The 17,556-nt window shown below is 35.0% G+C and overlaps 1 protein-coding gene across 1 annotated transcript in view; it reads left to right on the forward strand.

Moving 5' to 3' along the window:
• LOC129262082 (zinc finger protein 410-like) overlaps positions 1-15,041 on the forward strand; it is a 31,023-nt gene extending 15,982 nt beyond the window's left edge. Inside the window, exons 3-7 of the mRNA XM_054900122.2 lie at positions 90-304; positions 1,404-1,556; positions 2,583-2,734; positions 5,417-5,535; positions 6,583-15,041. Of these exons, the coding sequence (XP_054756097.2) occupies positions 90-304; positions 1,404-1,556; positions 2,583-2,734; positions 5,417-5,535; positions 6,583-7,349 (1,406 nt within the window). The 3' untranslated portion in view covers positions 7,350-15,041. The remainder of the gene's footprint in view (positions 1-89; positions 305-1,403; positions 1,557-2,582; positions 2,735-5,416; positions 5,536-6,582) is intronic.
• Positions 15,042-17,556: the final 2,515 nt, after the last annotated feature.

Here is a 17,556-nt window from a genome sequence, read left to right on the forward strand (position 1 = left end):
GAGATATTAATAATTGATCAGCAATAATGCTGTTGTTTATTTGTATCTTCTGCTGTTTGAGAATGACATTTGTGTTCATCTTTTTACAGGAGTAACAGTACTAGTGGGATGTGGAATAAGCGATCTATCGAGTGAACAGTCTTCGCTGACACCTGTCGCTATTCAAGGTAACCAAAGACTTGAGAACAGTAACATTGAGATGGATAGCAAACCTGCTGTCTCGTTGGACAACCTTCTGGTAGGTGGCTTATCAGATGGAGCGCACCATATGACAGCGATTAGTGGAAAAGGTGGCATGATAAATGTAAGTCAGAGGAATTTCATTTCTGTAGATGCATTCAAAAATGGTGAAGTGAAGTTATTGGGACTAATTGTATCAGACAGCTTGTATCAGGTTTGATTAAAATGCATGAATGGTAAAGGCTTTCGGCAAGGACAAGCCATGTCATGAGGGAAATGGAACAATTTCTCATAAACTGATACCACTTTGAGTTTTGATATATAATGGCTGATTTCTTTGGTGTTGACCTGTTGGTGTTTGGCAATTTAAGCATTGCCACAGCGCCAAAATAAAAATGAGACTGGTCTTGGGGTATGTCACATTTGGTGTTGAGCTATATGTGATTTGGATCATTTATGTAAACTCAGATTAGGTTTTGGAGTTATGAAAGGCAATTTGTTTCCAACACCAAGACCAACAGCAAACTGGAAATCATGCAATAAACCCTGAATTGTGATTTGTCTGTTGAGCAATGCAACCATCGTGGGTAATTGTACCCCAGCTGTTTGACATTTAGTTTGGCATTCAGTCGAGTGGGCAGTTTGGTGGTCTGGCAGGTGAGCTGTTTGGCTTCCTGGTGGTCCATTGCAAATCTATTATTTTTGTAAATAATCATACTTGTAAACATTTCATTAATTTGATTATCAAAACAAGCATAGTGTAATTTAAATGCTCTGTGAATCTTTAATTTTCTTATGTTTAAAGTGATTGGTTAACATTGGTTTGACTTTTTTAAAATCTGAGCTAGAAGGTCACACTTGTCACCTGTGTCTGATATGTTACAAAAATAAAGCCCAGAAAAAAATTGCGTTCGAAAATAATTATTTAGTGCTTCAAAAATTGAAATATAAAGTGACCGAAAACACCATCTTAATTTCATCCCATACACTTATGTGTACTATTTAGGTGTCTATAAGACGCCTATTTACAAAATCGGGGTTTGCCTTGTAGTTTTAGCTTTTCATTCTCAATAATGGTTGTTTTCAGGGTTTATTAGTTCTAATACATGCACTTGTACACATGTTTCATCTTGGTTTGAGAATTTTTTAAATCAGCTGCTCACAAAGTTAAACAATACCTTTAAATTTACTTTGAATATTATTATTATTTTTTTCCTTTATAGCTAAGCAATATATCTTCCAGCAAGTCTAGTAGTTCCATAGGGTACACCAGGACCATATTCCATACCGACCATGTGGGCGATGGAAACGAGTACAAGAGTGAACCGGAGCCAATCATGGACAGACCTGAAGAAAATACACGAAGCACATTACTGGTAAGTAGATTGAATCATGCATACGATATCCTGAAATTTTATATTCCTTGCTTTATACAAGAAGGAAAATACAGAGTTATTTGATACCCCTTTCATAAACCCAATTATGCGGCTAATAGCAGCATAATTTGGTCGTAAAATCAGAGGAGGAGGACCAGAGTTATCCACATTATTTTGATGCTGCAATTATCCGCATAATAGCAGCATCGGGACAAGATTTTGAGTTTATGAACATATTTCCAAATAATGCGGATAATTGCCATGGTGCGGTCACAAGATCACCCTTTTCCAACACAACCGCATCGGAGGGGGCGTGTCCAGTTGTCATGACGATTATCCGCCTTTTTCAGGACGGGCGCTCGTAAATATAATGCGGATAATTTTCGGAGTTTGTGAACGCAATTTTTATTGAATTATCCGCATTACTATTAGGCGGCTAATTGGAGGATAGGTTTATGAAAGGGGTATGAATCTGGTCTGGATCTCGTCCAAAATAATTTGTCATGTACATGTATAATCAAGAGAAAAAATCTGTTGAAATGCCTTTTCATTTCATACTATCCATATCATAACAGTGTGTCGGCATACACATTCATATAATTTGAATAGAAAAGATCATTTCAAGATAATATAAGATAGATAAGATAAAAGTATATGAGATATCAAAGCATATATTAAGTTTAATTTTGATTGACTTATTGATTATTTTATTTCCATTACACATACATGTAGAGTACAACATAAACTAATTAACAATGATATATAAGGGTAAAATAATGACAATAATTGCATGGGAGGGGATAGTCATAAGCAGAGTGTCATGAAAAGGACACCCCTAAAAATGACGAAGGCCCTGATTAATTTATAAAAAAAAAACATTCTCAATATACATGTATATGCATAATTCAATGATATCAACTTAGTGTTGGTGGTATGAGATATCTCATGAAATTGTCTGATTAATATGATATGCCTATTTTCATTTTATATAATTTGTAATCCTGTTTTCTTTTCCCGTTCATCCAGGTCTGTAAATGGGCATCATGCTACCAGAGATTCAATAGGCTTGAAGAATTGGTTTATCATGTTAATGAGAGACATGTGAGACTTGAGAAAGATACAGAGTATTGCTGTAGATGGGAAGGCTGCCAGAGGAAAGGAAAAGGATTCAATGCAAGGTAATTTTGGAATGCATTGGTTTTAATTGAAATGGAATGAATTGAAACTGATATGATTTGAAATGACTTGAGGTAGTATGAGGGGAGACATGTGAGGCTGGAGAAAGATACAGAGTATTGCTGTAGATGGGAAGGCTGCCAGAGGAAAGGAAAAGGATTCAATGCAAGGTAATTTTGGAATGCATTGGTTTTAATCGAAATGGAATGAATTGAAACTGATATGATTTGAAATGACTCGAGGTAGTATGAGGGGAGACATGTGAGGCTGGAGAATCATACAGAGTATTGCTGTAGATGGGAAGTCTGCCAGAGAAAAGGAAATGGATTCGATGCAAGGTAATTTCGGAATGCATTTTTATTAAAAGATTTAATTTAATTTAAAATATTTGAAATGGAATGAATTGAAAATTTATATGATTTGAAATAAATTGAGGTAGTATGACAAGAGACATATGAGGCTGGAGAAAGATAAAGAGTTTTGCTTGCTGTAGATGACTTAAGGTAGTATGAGGTGAGACATGTGAGGCTGGAGAAAGATAGAGAGTATTGCTGTAGATGGGAAGGCTGCCAGAGGAAAGGAAAGGGATTCAACGCAAGGTAGATTTGGAAAGCATTGAGTTTTAATTTGAAAGATTTGAAATTGAATGAATTGAAAATTGATATGATTTGAAATAAATTGAGGTAGTATGATGAGAGACATATGAGGTTGGACAAATATTGCTGTAGATTGGGGGGGGGAGGGGGCTGCCAGAGAAAAGGAAAGGGATTCATGGAAAGCTGGATTTGGAATGCATTGGTTTTAATTTGAATTAAAAAGTTCGAATGAAATCAAATTGATTGACATGTATGGAGGTAGTGTATCATTTGAGGAAAACAATTACTGTTTTAGATGTGAAGTCTGCTAGATGAAATGAAAGGGATTCAATTAAAGGTGAATTCGGAATACATTGGTTTGTTTAAAATATTCACTGAAATAAAAGGAATTGAAAACTTGGATAGAAATATGAGAATTGAGAAGGATGTGGAGTCCTGCTGCAGATGGGAAGGAAAGAGATTCAATGCAAGGTGAAATTGGAATGCATTGGTTTTAGTTTGAAAATATTTGAAATGGGATGAATTGAAAATTGAAATGGATGAAGTGTATCATGTGAATGAAAGATGTGTAAAGCTGGAGAAAGATGCACTGTAGATGGGAATGCTGTTTAGGGGAAAGGAATATGAATACTGTAGGGACAAGTGAAATAATTTGAATGCATTGGTTTGTATTGTGTTTTGGTGGAGAAAGATACAGAGGACTGCATGATCTCAATTGAATTGAATTGAGATTAAATCTTTTATTAGGCATTTTAGAAGCAGTGAGGTTAGACTGAGACATAATTGATTCATAAGGCAGATGATGAAACAAGATTTTAATTTTAAAAATGTATTTTATATAGCAATGTGAATACACCCTATTCACATTGATTTTGATGTTTGAAAGATTTAAAGAATTAAAGTTGTTTGATTGAATTGAATTGAGTTTAGATCTTGTATAAGATGCAGTGAGGATTTTAGACATCAGAAACTAGATCTTTGTTTTTGATAAAGGAATGAAGATAAAAAGCAATGTGAACAGACCATCACTTCTTTATAAGTTACCCTTGACCCTGGTATTACATTTGACCTGAGCTTTTGCATACCTGGGCTCATCCCACAGTGTCAGAATTCATCTAGACAATGGAGGGCTCTGTTTAGCGAGAGATTGATGACACTCCACATGTTGTCCCTGAAATTGGGTTATCATTTTCCTGACATGTTTCCATGGTGATGCATGAACATTATGTTGTGTTTTTCAGTGTTTATAGAAAATAGACATTGTTTGAAAGAGTAGAGTGAGGTAGGGAAAGTATTTGAAGGGGGGGGGGTTGTCAAGTGTATACGTGTATTTTGCATATTTGGCCTACATGTAGTTAAAAGAATGTGACTGGATTAGAGATTTTGCTTACATAGAAATTTCATATTTTTTGGGGGAAGCCATTTTATTATGCTGACAGGTGTTAATACATGTTTTTGTCAAACATGGGTGAGGAAGAAATTGCATATATGTTCCTCTATAACTGCAATATTGTTGACTGTTGTAAGTAATTGAAGAGCCACATGTGTAGATGTAGTATGGAACCGGAGTGGGTACACTCATCAATTGAGAACTTGCTATTTCATACAAATTCTATTTTAAGTATTGGCCTAATACCAATAGGCCTATATCATAATATAATCAGTGAAAAAACCCAACTATAATCATTATATTTTTATCATGTCACTTTTCATTATTAGAACCAACTCTTTGTATTGAACCAATGATAATTTATAGGGAAATTTTTTGGGACTATTTTTTGCAAGAATCGTTCATCTGGTTGTAATATTACTCCTAATTTCCCCTTCCATCCCCCCCCCCCATTTAAAGGCCTCTCATCTTGTCCATTCCACTCTCATTCTTTATGCGTTAGGTGATAGATTTTATGAGCTAATTATAATAATTGTTAACGTAGTGTTGATTTAATATTAAATACCTACATGTATATGAAAGTGATATTTCCCCCTTTCATATTGAAAAATTGTACAGTGTAATGTATTTAGTATTTTTATTCTATAAATGTACATGTATGATTAGTGTGAATGCACTCTTCTGTTTTGTGTGTTTAGATACAAGATGTTAATCCATGTACGTACACACACTAATGAGAAGCCTCATCAATGCCCGCTGTGTCTCAAGAGCTTTTCACGACTGGAGAACCTCAAGATCCATAACCGCTCTCATACAGGTACGTCTTCTTCAATATCGAGTACCGGTATTTTGGGGTGGCATTTGGCGACTTTGGCATGAATTATTGATTGGTTTACTACTGAATTTATAATCTCTGTATCGGTATAAACCAGTTCCAGTCTGGAATATGGTCACCAAAGAATGATGTCAACTTTAAAGCATAGGATTGAATTTTTCTGCCAGAGTTTGAGGTCACATGACCAAGGTCAAAGGTCATTTATGGTCAATGAACTTGGACCATGTTGGGGGAATCAACATAAAAATCTTAACTGAAGATTAAGTTTTGAAATGTCATCATAACTTAAAAAGTAAATGGACTTAGTTCATAAACATTAGATATAAAAGTAATCAAGTATTAATGAACATCCTGGTCGAGTTTCAGGTCAACAGTCATTTAGGGTCAATGGACTTATATTATGTTGGGGGAATCAAAACAAAATCTTAACCAAGATTAAGTTTTTGAATGTCATAACTCTGAAAGTATATGGATCTAGTTCACAAAACTTGGACATAGGAGTAACTAAGCATCAGTGAACGTCCTGCGGTGAGTTTTAGGTCACATGACCAAGGTCAATGAACTTTGGCCGTGTTGGGGGTATTTGTTGAATTGCCATCATAACTTTAAAAGTTTATGGATCTAGTTCATGAAATGTGGACGTAAGGGTAATGATAAGTATCACTGATTGTCTTGCGCAAGTCTTCAGTCTCACGGTCAAGGTCAAAGGTCATTTAGAGTCAATGAACATAGTATGTTATCATCATATGAATGGTGTATTTTGTGAATGATTGAATTCTATAGTTGTTTTCAATGTCAGCACTGCTGCTACATGTATATTGAATGGTGTAATGCAGGCGAGACTGCCAGAGGCTTGTTTTGGTTTAGTATTGTAAGGTTGAACTCAAGATTCAAATCCCTTCTTATGTGATTCTTATTTATTCTGAGGTCTTGTCTACTGATCCAACAAACCCAATACCATCTATGATCTAGCATGAAGTTAAACTGTAAAAATAAATTGTTATCTCATTTTGTTTATTCTCTGTTCAGGTGAAAGGCCGTATGTGTGTCCAGTAGAGGGTTGCAACAAAAGGTACTCTAACTCTAGTGACCGCTTTAAGCATACACGGACACACTTAGAGGAAAAGCCATACAGCTGCAAAGTGCATGGCTGCCACAAACGATACACGGACCCTAGCTCTTTACGCAAACATATAAAATCTCACGGTCACTACGCAAGTCGTTATTCTTCCAAATCAACAGACTCCTTATCCAATAGTACTAATTCGGTGACTGCAATAACAGGACCTGTCGGTTTGAGTATAACATCAACATCGCCCTCTTTGTCCATATCCCCACCGGCACCTACTCCCAAACCCATCGTGCCACCGGTACCGGCCATAACGGCAATGACTACTGGGACAAGCGTATCCGATGGAGTGATCGTCTACCCTATCATCGTACACCCTCCGAATTTACCACCTCACTATAGCTACGTGACGGTACCCACGGGGGCGCTGACCAGTATATCAACTGCCTTACCCACAAGCCCCCTCTTCTCCAGCCCTGTCGTCCCATCCAGTAGCATCATGGGTAATCATCTGCTAGAGCCTTCTACCATAGGGACTGTTCCGCAAAGTGCCAAATTTGATGCGACCTATGCCGGTCTGAACCTTGGTCTTGGTGCCTTACCGATGGACACCACCAAGAGGGATGACAGACTTCGACTTTCCATCAAACCATCGGGAATGGAAGTCCTGATGCCTAAAACACAATCTGTGCCTTCTACTTCTGTTATTTCAACTAGCATGTCATGATAATAGTACTTCTATCAGTAATTAGTTTGTTTTTTATAGAGTTTATGAAGTAATCTTGTATTCATATTTTCATATATGGGCAATATAGTCATCAGCTTTTCTATTTCAATTTTTAGTATGGTGCCTTTTTTAATCAACTATTTAAATAGAATTTCGAAGTTATACATTTTAGGTCATGGATCATTTTATACTGTGAGATAAATTTGTAAAACTGCATTTTATGATGTACTGTACATCGTTGAATATCAACAAATCTTAGGACATCTTGCCTTGGAAAAGTCTTGTTCTTTTTGACTTGGTTGTCAACTAAAACATTGCACCGGTAATTTGACATAATTTTAGCTTTAGTTGAAGATGTTTGATTGAACAGTAAATTATTTTAATCACAACACTGGAACTTAGCATTCAGTGAGCGCACAATCTATATAATATATCGTTTTAATGTATTTTTTATTTGTAGATTTCAAGTCCTCTTTATTATGCCTAATTTACTGCAAATTTGTATTGACAAGGATAATGCGAAGTATGGTTCCTCAATTCATTATTTTTCTCACATTGTGAATGTTAATATGATTAAAGTTATACATGTTTTGAAAATATATTGTTCTGTTTAAATGGCACACAGAAGACAATCAAAGAAAAAGGGGTGGAATTGATTGAAATCGATCAATGGATATATCTTGTATTGATTGCATTATTTTTTGTCTTTTTGTTTTTCCCTTTACTGATTATACAATGTTTGTATCTTACGAGTCACTAATTCCTACTCCAATTTCACAAAGTTATCAAACTTCGGGGCTAAACTTCCATATCATATTTAAAGGCCCACTACAATACATAAACCCGAGATGCAGACTATTTCTTAGTATTTTGTAATGTTTTTGCAAAAAACTCTGCATGTTTGATGGAAATGAATGTTCATTTTAGAACATTTTCAGGGCTTAAATTAACCCAAGACCATGGCCTCCAATGCCCTTAAAAGTGGTGGCCTTAATGCTCTTCCAAATATATTTAGCCTTTAAGGCCAAAATAAAGCACCCTTTTTGCCTTTGGCCTTAATGCCCTGTGGTAATCCAGTGTCATTGGAAAGTAAATTTGGTTACACTTCGTAATTCCGAAGGTTCTTTATTCCGAAGGCTCGTAATTCCGAAACACGTAAATTGCCTATACCTCGATGTTCGTTTATCCGAAAAAGTAAAAGGGTTCGTTAATCCGAACATTTGTAGCGTTATTCCGAAGGTTCGATAAAACGAAATAAGGCTCGTTAATCCGAAAACGAAATAAGGTTCGTTGTTCCGAAGGTTCGTTAGTCCGAAAACGAAATAAGGTTAGTTAATCATTTAGTTTTCGGACTAACAAACCTTCGGAATTACGAACCTCATTTCTTTTTCGGATTAACGAACCTTCGGAATAGCAAACCTCATTTCGTTTTCAGACTAACGAACCTTCGGAATTACGAACCTTCAGAATAACGAACCTTCGGAATATCGGAACCTTCAGAATAACGAAGCTTCGGAATTACAAATGTATGAAAATTTAACTATTGATGCCTTTTTAATGGCCTTGGATGCACCCTGAAGAGAGCACTGCCTTCCTTTCCTTAAAGCGCCCTTTTAACACATTACCCTGCCCCTGTGAATTCTTAATTTGAGCCCTTTATTATCACCCCCCAAAAAAAGTTTTTGGCCCTCAAAATACTGCAACACTGTTCAAAAGATTGCAGTATTTTTGTTGCAGGAAAGGTTCTTCCACAAAAGATGCATTTTTTACCTCTCAACATACCCTATGGTATCTGTGATGTACAAGATGGTGCTACATTGTTATTTTCTGATCATTCAACAACATGATAACACATACATGTATTAAACACCTTGATATTTGACAAGCTTAATGTTTAAGTGGTTTTATGGAGCACCGTAGAAGGATAGGGCATTGTTGTGCGCTGCTAGAAGCAGTATTAGCCTTTACTTTTTTGTTTGTTGAATATCTTTTTTCACCGTTTTATTTTGACAAAGCATGATAACGTGCAGACTGTATTGGAAAGATTGTTTTGTTTTGTTTTTTGCATTATTTTCTTGTAATGACATCACAATTTCTGTTACTGGAGCGATTTTACAACTCCTTATGATTTTTTGTAAACATTATCACAAAATGTGATGCATGTACAAATTTTCACCTCATGAGAGTGATACCAGTGATGAATTAACATTGTAGAAAATGTTGTTTATTCAACGAAGTCTTTAATAGATGAAATGGAAGCGAACTTTAGATGCATTTAGTGCAGGGGTTATGTGGGATGGCCACCCTATAGCAGTCTCTCAGCAACATTTGAATTCATAAATGCGGTAATGGTCTGTAATTCTTCAGCAATTCCTGTCTGAACGAACAGTTACAATTATCAGGCCTGCAATTATGGTTGCAACATCATCTCAAAAGATTTTAAATTCTAACCTTAGTTAGTATTAATGTATGAAATAAACTTCCAGAGGACTGTTTCATAAAGCTGTTCGTAAGTTAAGAGCGACTTTAAAGGGGAATCCAGCCTTGGCCATTGAATGATGTGTTGGGAAGGAGAAAAATAAATTAAACAGAATGGTGAAAGTTTGAAAGAAATCGGACAAGCAATAAGAAAGTTATAGCTGCTTTAAAATTGAGATCACTAATACTATGTAGATTTCAAATTGGCAACTGGGTAAGTAAATTATGACAAGGGGCAAGGACAACTTTCCCATAGGCCATGTACTTTATTATCAGGGATTTGTGGTTTTCTCCCAAGTACCCGTTCCCCTGGGGCAGTAATCTAAATATAACCCAGGTAGTATATTGTTTTATGTCCTCATGAAAGAAAAATATAATTTGAAATAAAACTTTTAGGAAAAATTACATTTTAGCCATAATATGTATTGGAGTACATGGAAGTGTAGTCCTTGCCTTACATCACTATGACATCCCATATGCGGCCAATTTGAAGTCTCCATGGGTATAGTGATTACCAATATTTACAACTTTTAAAAATTCATAACTTTCTTGTTGTTTGTCCAATATTGTTCAAACTTTCACCTATCAACTTGTATGATGTTTCTTTTTCTTATAAAAACAAGTTTTTATTTGGGTTGGATTCCCCTTTAAGAATGACTGGTGATCCTTTCTTGTGGTGAATGATATTCACCATTAAACGTTCATTGGTGATCATTTAGCGCGTAAAAAAGGATCACCAGTCATTCTTAAAGTCGCTCTTAACCTACGAACAGCTTTATGAAACACCCACCCGATTTGTCATCGAATGCTAGTGTTTCAAGATTATCAGGCAGTTTGAGTTATGTCAGGGTTATGATATGTTGATGACAAAAAAAAACCTTTTGTTATAACTTCATGTGTTTTGTGATTATTAGTTTTTAATACTGTAGATTTAATTAGCAATTGTATCTTTTCCTTTATATGCAATGGAAATATAAGCTTATGGTCACCCATTTTATGGACTACCTACTTTATTCTTCTCAGTAAAATCACAATTCACAAAATATGGACTACATGTACTTAATGTATTTATGATCTTAGATTAATACCTGTCACATTTCCCCTACGGCGGCCGTAGGGCGAGTAAAAAAACGGCTGTTTTATTCATTTTTGTCTCACCTGCATAGCAGAGTGAGACTATAGGCGCCGCTTTTCCGACGGCGACGGCGGCGGCGGCGTCAACACCAAATCTTAACCTGAGGTTAAGTTTTTGAAATGACAGCATAACTTAGAAAGTATATGGACCTAGTTCATGAAACTTGGCCATAAGGTTAATCAAGTATTACTGAACATCCTGCCTGAGTTTCATGTCACATGACCAAGGTCAAAGGTCATTTAGGGTCAATGAACTTAGACCATGTTGGGGAATCAACATCAAAATCTTAACCTAAGGTTAAGTTTTTGAAATGTCATCATAACTTAGAAAATATATGGACCTAGTTCATGAAACTTATACATAAGGTTAATCAAGTATCACTGAACATCCTGCTTGAGTTTCACATCACATGACCAAGGTCAAAGGTAATTTAGGGTCAATGAACTTTGGCCGAATTGGGGGTATCTGTTGAATTACCATCATAACTTTGAAAGTTTATGGATCTGATTCATGAAACTTGGACATAAAAGTAATCAAGTATTACTGAACATCCTGTGCAAGTTTCAGGTCACATGATCAAGGTCAAAGGTCATTTAGGGTCAATGAACTTTGGCCAAATTGGGGTATTTGTTGAATTACAGCCATAAATTTGAAAGGGTGTTGGTCTAGTTCATAAAACTTGGCCATAATAGTAATCAAGTATCACTGAACATCCTGTGCGAGTTTCAGGTCACATGATCAAGGTCAAAGGTCATGTTAAGGTCAAAGAACTTTGGCCACGTTGGGGGTATTTGTTGAATTGCCATCATATCTCTATAAGTGTATTGGTCTAGTTCATAAAACGTGGAAATAAGAGTAACCAAGTATCACTGAACATCTTGTGCGAGTTATAGTTGTTTTCAAAATCAGCACTGCTGCTATATTGAATCGCGTGATGCAGGTGAGACGGCCAGAGGCATTCCACTTGTTATTCAAACCACCTATATGTAGTTGGTACAAAAATGTTAAAACTGCCGTTTTTGACTCGCCGTAGGGGAAATGTGATTGAGGTATTACCTTAGGTATTTAAAAATGTGTTGATTGATATAGAATGTTTGGGTGACTAAATGTTCATTTATTCATTTGAATGGTATTGTTGAAAAATTGTCTGTTTCTAAATTTCACTACTTGATTGTGATTTGTCCTGAAAAATCAACACTTATTGGTTACAATTTTTCTCATGAAGCCTGTCTTGAATTGTATGCATTGTTCCTGAAAATGCCTTTAAAATGTTTGTCAACAACTTTTCTACATTGTGTTATATATTTTATATTCATAGCTTACTTTTTTATCAGGTATTAAATTTTGTTTAGCAGGTATTTTTCTTTTACTGCATTCAGATATATTTGTACTTTATATGTATCTTATATTGAACAGTATGCCTTCTGATCTATGAATGTTTTTTGTTTCCTTTTTGTACAATTATAGTACTATTATATAGAATTACAATTAGTGTAGATATTTTTAAAGAATCAAAAGATATCTAATTTGTACCAATGTGAATGCATGTACATGTATGTTCAATTACACTTTGTAAATTATATCTTAAAACTCAGAATTATTAATTTAGCCTTATGATTGTATTCTGTGGCATTGAAAGTTCATTTAGTAAAAGATGACTTAAATCTTTTATGTTCATGGTGGTCCTTATTTTTCAGATGCTGTATGTGTGATGAAAGTTATTGTAGAAATTCTAGAACTACACCCTGTTAGTCGTTCTATCCTTTTTTTCTTTCTTTTTACTTCACAGGCTTGCAAAATCACACATGTACAAAGGCTGAGAAATATACAACTTTCTTTATTCTGAATTCTGTCATTTTATTACTAAAAATGACTTTATTTTCTGTGATGACATTTAAGTAAAAATTGATATTTTTTACACCAATTATTTTGAAAAAATGCTTCCCACCAGCCCTAAATGTTAATACATGTAGGTAAACATTATACACTGTACCCAAAATTGATTTGAGTAAGAACTCTATTTTTTCAAAACACCCTAAAGTAGATGATATCATCTTGTATTTAATTGAGAATTTTATGAGGAAAATGAGATTTTGAAATAAATGTTTTATTGAAAGTTCTATACAGTCATTTTTTACACAGTAATCAAAAGTGAAATACGCAATATGATTTTTACTAAAATATGAACGAGCATGCAGCTTTAGATTTGTAATATTAAACTATGATAGTTATTTCTTCAAATTTTCATATTATATGACATTATGATCATCAGGAAAATGAAGTGCCTAAATATTTTCCATGCTATTTGTATGCAGATTTCTTGATAGTTTTTTTAATGTTTTAAGTGTATAATTTAATGTATTGGGGTAACATGTTGATTTTGAATGATTAGTGTTATAATCTGTGAATACTGACGTAACTAATACACATTCAATTGAACATAAAGACATCAGATTTGTTTTGAATGTATGCCTCGAGAATACTTGTGTATTGAAAAATCTTTTAGAGTGGTATGGAGTTGCACCTTTATGGAAGAAAGGTTTGCCAGGTATTCTTTGTCTGTGTTAACACAAGAAATAACAAGGTCTGCATGAAAAAAATGAGTAGGTGTGGATAATGAAATGCTAAATCTTTGGCAATTTTTATTTTTTGGGGGTATAAGGGGACATCAGTTTTGTCTCGCCTGCATAGCAGGGGGTATAAGGGGACATTAGTTTTGTGTCGCCTGTATAGCAGAGCAAACTATAGGCACCACCTATCACAACCAAAGTTAATTTTTTGAAATTTCATCATAACTTAGAATTCTATGGACCTATTTTGTGAAAATTGAACATGAGGGTATTATCACTGATCGTGTTGCATGAGATTCAGGTCACATAACCAAGGTCAAAGGTCATGTAGGGTCAATGAACTTTCACCATGTTATGGTATCAACAATGATCTTCATCAAAGTTGAATTTTTGAAATGTCATGTTATACCGAGGTTATACCGAGGTTTTTACCTGACTGCTAAGAAAGCACGAATGCCTGTGAGCAAGCAACCAGGGGACCGACGGCTTAAGGTCCTCTCCAAGGGACCTGGTAATGAGGATAAATGCCTTACCAAAGGGCACTAGCGCACCACTTGGGAATCGAACCCGGGTCACCGGAATTCGAAACCCCCGCTCTACCGACTGAGCTATCGCGCCTCCCTAATCATAACTTTGAAAGTGGATCCTTTTCATGAAAATTGATAAGTTGAGTAATCAAGTATCACTGAGCATTTTGCAAGAGTTTCAGGTCACATGATCAAGTTCCAAGGTCATTTGAGGTCAACAAACTTAGTATTTCATAATTAAATTATAATTTTTTAAAATCTTAGTTGCTTTCAAAGTCAGCAATGCTGCTACATGTATATCGAATTGCATAATGCAGGCGAGATTGCCAGAGGCATTTTTCTTGTTTAATAATACAGTACTATAGTTAATGTCAAAACAATGTACTCTGATGATATAGTACTCTTTGAATTAAATATAATGATTATGAAGTGGTCAGTATTTAAACATATATACCCATTTTTGAAACTTAGAGCAAATCAAGAGTTACTCTGTCAATGAGTTAATTTGTCTTCTTAAATTATGATTTGTAAACATGATGGGGGTAATCCTGTTTTTTTTTCTTCAATAAAATCATTTATTTTATATTGAGACAATCATGATACCACTAACATACTGATCTTTTGTTTATTTTCCACTCTTAGTTACTTTCACACATAACAGCATTTTAATGATACAAGTTACATTAGGAGACCGATGTATACACTTTACTTTTATATTTCATCTAGAAATGTTATGTCACGCTGACATATTGACTTCAGAATGTGATAATTACCTTTGTTTACGTTCTAGCAAACTATATTGATTGTCATGTTTCACATGAGTATTGTGAATTGAGATATTTTAGTTCCTGCATTATGTATTTAATCCAGTATTTATGTTCTATTCAAATACTGGGTTATCTTATACCCTACTCTTCCACAAGAGGAATGCAACTATTCATCTTTTGTACTGCTGACTTATTAAATCTGTTTTGGCACTTAATTATATTCATAGTGTACAAGTGTTTATATCAAGGTGTAAGGACTTCCCGGATGCTTTATCTGACAAGTCGTGTTTTATCGGACAGTTTCCATAGTAACAGTGCTCAGTTACAATCAAATCTGGGGAGCGTTTCATCAATATTTTCATCCGACAAGTTGTCAGATCTGACATCTTTCCATGATTTTGATTGGCTGAGAGGCACTGTTCCTATGGTAACTGTCGGATAAAATGGGACTTGTCGGATAAAATGTCCGACAAGTCCTTTCATGAAACGCCCCCCTGGGGACCGTTTTATCAACTTTTTTTGTCTGACAAGTTGTCAGATCTGACATCTTTCCTTGATTCTGATTGGCTGAGAGGCACTGTTACTATAGTAACTGTCGGATCAAATGGGACTTGTCAGATAAAACGTCCGACAAGTCCTTTCATGAAACGCTCCCCAGGGAAAAATGTCAGATCTGACCTGTTGGACAATGTTGATGAAATGCTTCCGAGCTGTCTCTACGTGCTTCTTACGTCCTTGCCGTGAACATATGATTTGTCCTGAATATGAGTTTTGTAATCGTTGGTGGTGATTATGTTTATTTAGCTCTTTGTGTGAAAGAAAATTGTAGAAGAATTTAACAGTCTTATATGCATGTATAATATGCAACTTATTCAGTTCTATGGATACAAACATTGATTTTCATTGAATTTTGCAATATTTCTCTATTCATGGAGCAAGATAGAAAAAAAACGAATAAATTTCTAAAGACTTTTGTCAAAGAAAATAGGCAAATTAATATTTTAAGTTGAAATGAAGGCCTATATCTCTAAATAACAGAATGAGCCAATTCCTTTCATAATATGTTTGATGGTGTCACTGCCAATTTGCCCAAAACTTTCCCTATTCAAAGTCTTCTCTTTACATCATTTTTTGAATCATAATAAACTTTCATCTTGTTCAGAAGTGAAGTAATATGATATAAGCTCAATCTATGCTTTGTATAAATCACTAGAATCCAGACAACTTGCGCTCTACTCTTGATTTTCTTGAGATGATAGAATGTGGGTCTTGCACTTTTCTTCAGAGGGGTGTCTGCCAAAATAATGTTACATGAGAAGTTCCCATGACTAACCACCTGGGAATGTCACATTTTATGAACATACCAAAGTGTAATGCTTCAATTCATTATTGGTCCTGTCTGTCTGCCCCCACCCCCACTCTCCTTCAGTGTCTCCTTTTATCTCTTCTCTTTTCTTTCTTTCTGGAGTATATTACCCAAACATTTTCTTTTTCCTACTTTGTATGTTATTTTACACTTTTAATTCTCAAATTATCTGCCCCACCCCCACTCTCTCTTTCATTGTCTCCTTTTATCTCTTCTCTTTTCTTTCTTTCTAGAGTATATTACCCAAACATTATCTTTATCCTAGAGTGTATGTCATTTCACCCTTTTAATTCTCAGGTTAACACCACCCCCCAAAATAAGTATTTCCATTCTCTCCATCTGACTCTGCCCTCCCCCTCCCCATTCTCTCTGGTGCCCCCCCCCCCCCTCCAACACACACCCCTCTTCTCTATCTTCCATCCATCTCTCCATGTCTATCCTACATAATTGGGCTCATAAACAGAGTGCAAATTATATTTGTGAGGAAAGAACTCTGAAAAGTGATTTTGTGCAATCGGTAATTTTCTTTCAATATCATTCCCAACATTAGCAAAGAAGTAAAACAATTTCACAATACTATTTTTGTCAAAAGTTTGTACATTGTCAATCTTGATACTTTCTTTCTCACAAAATTTCACAACTCTTCACGTTATTTCCCATTTTCCTTCTCTCCTTAAAGGTCAAGTCCACCACAGGAAAATGTAGATTTGAAAAAATAGAGAAAAATCAAGCTGGCATAACTTTGAAAATTTCATCAAAATCGGAAGTAAAATAAGAAAGTTATGACATTTTAAAATTTTGCTTATTTTTTCTCAGTGAAATGCAAATGAGACAGTTGAAGATGTCCCTCACTCACTATTTCTTTTCTTTTTTATTGTTTGAATTACACAATATTTCATTTTTTACAAATTTGACAATATGGACCAACTTGACTGAACCATATAGTATTAAACAATGCTAATTCCATATGTTCAGGGAGGAATTATCATTGTTTCACTTGAAAATGAGAAAATTAGAATATTTCATACAATAAAATAAAAAAATAGTGAGTGGATGACATCATCAGTCTCCTCATTTGCATAACAACCAGGATGTACATATAACTGTTTTGTGAAATTAAGTGAAACTTTAAAATGACATAATTTTCATATTTTACATCCAATTTTTGATGAAATTTTCAGTGTTATGCTTGTTGGATTTTTCTCTTTATTCAAATAAACTTTTTGTTGGGGTGGATTTGTCCTTTAATTCAAAGAAAAAAAAGTAAAATGATTACACCCCCTATCCTATTCAGTTCTTTCTCCTAGATTCTCTGACAATGTACTCCCACAAGATCAAATTCCTTCGTATCTAGTGTTATGCCC

Source organism: Lytechinus pictus, chromosome 5 (assembly GCF_037042905.1).
Source record: "Lytechinus pictus isolate F3 Inbred chromosome 5, Lp3.0, whole genome shotgun sequence".
Lineage (NCBI taxonomy): Eukaryota > Metazoa > Echinodermata > Echinoidea > Temnopleuroida > Toxopneustidae > Lytechinus > Lytechinus pictus.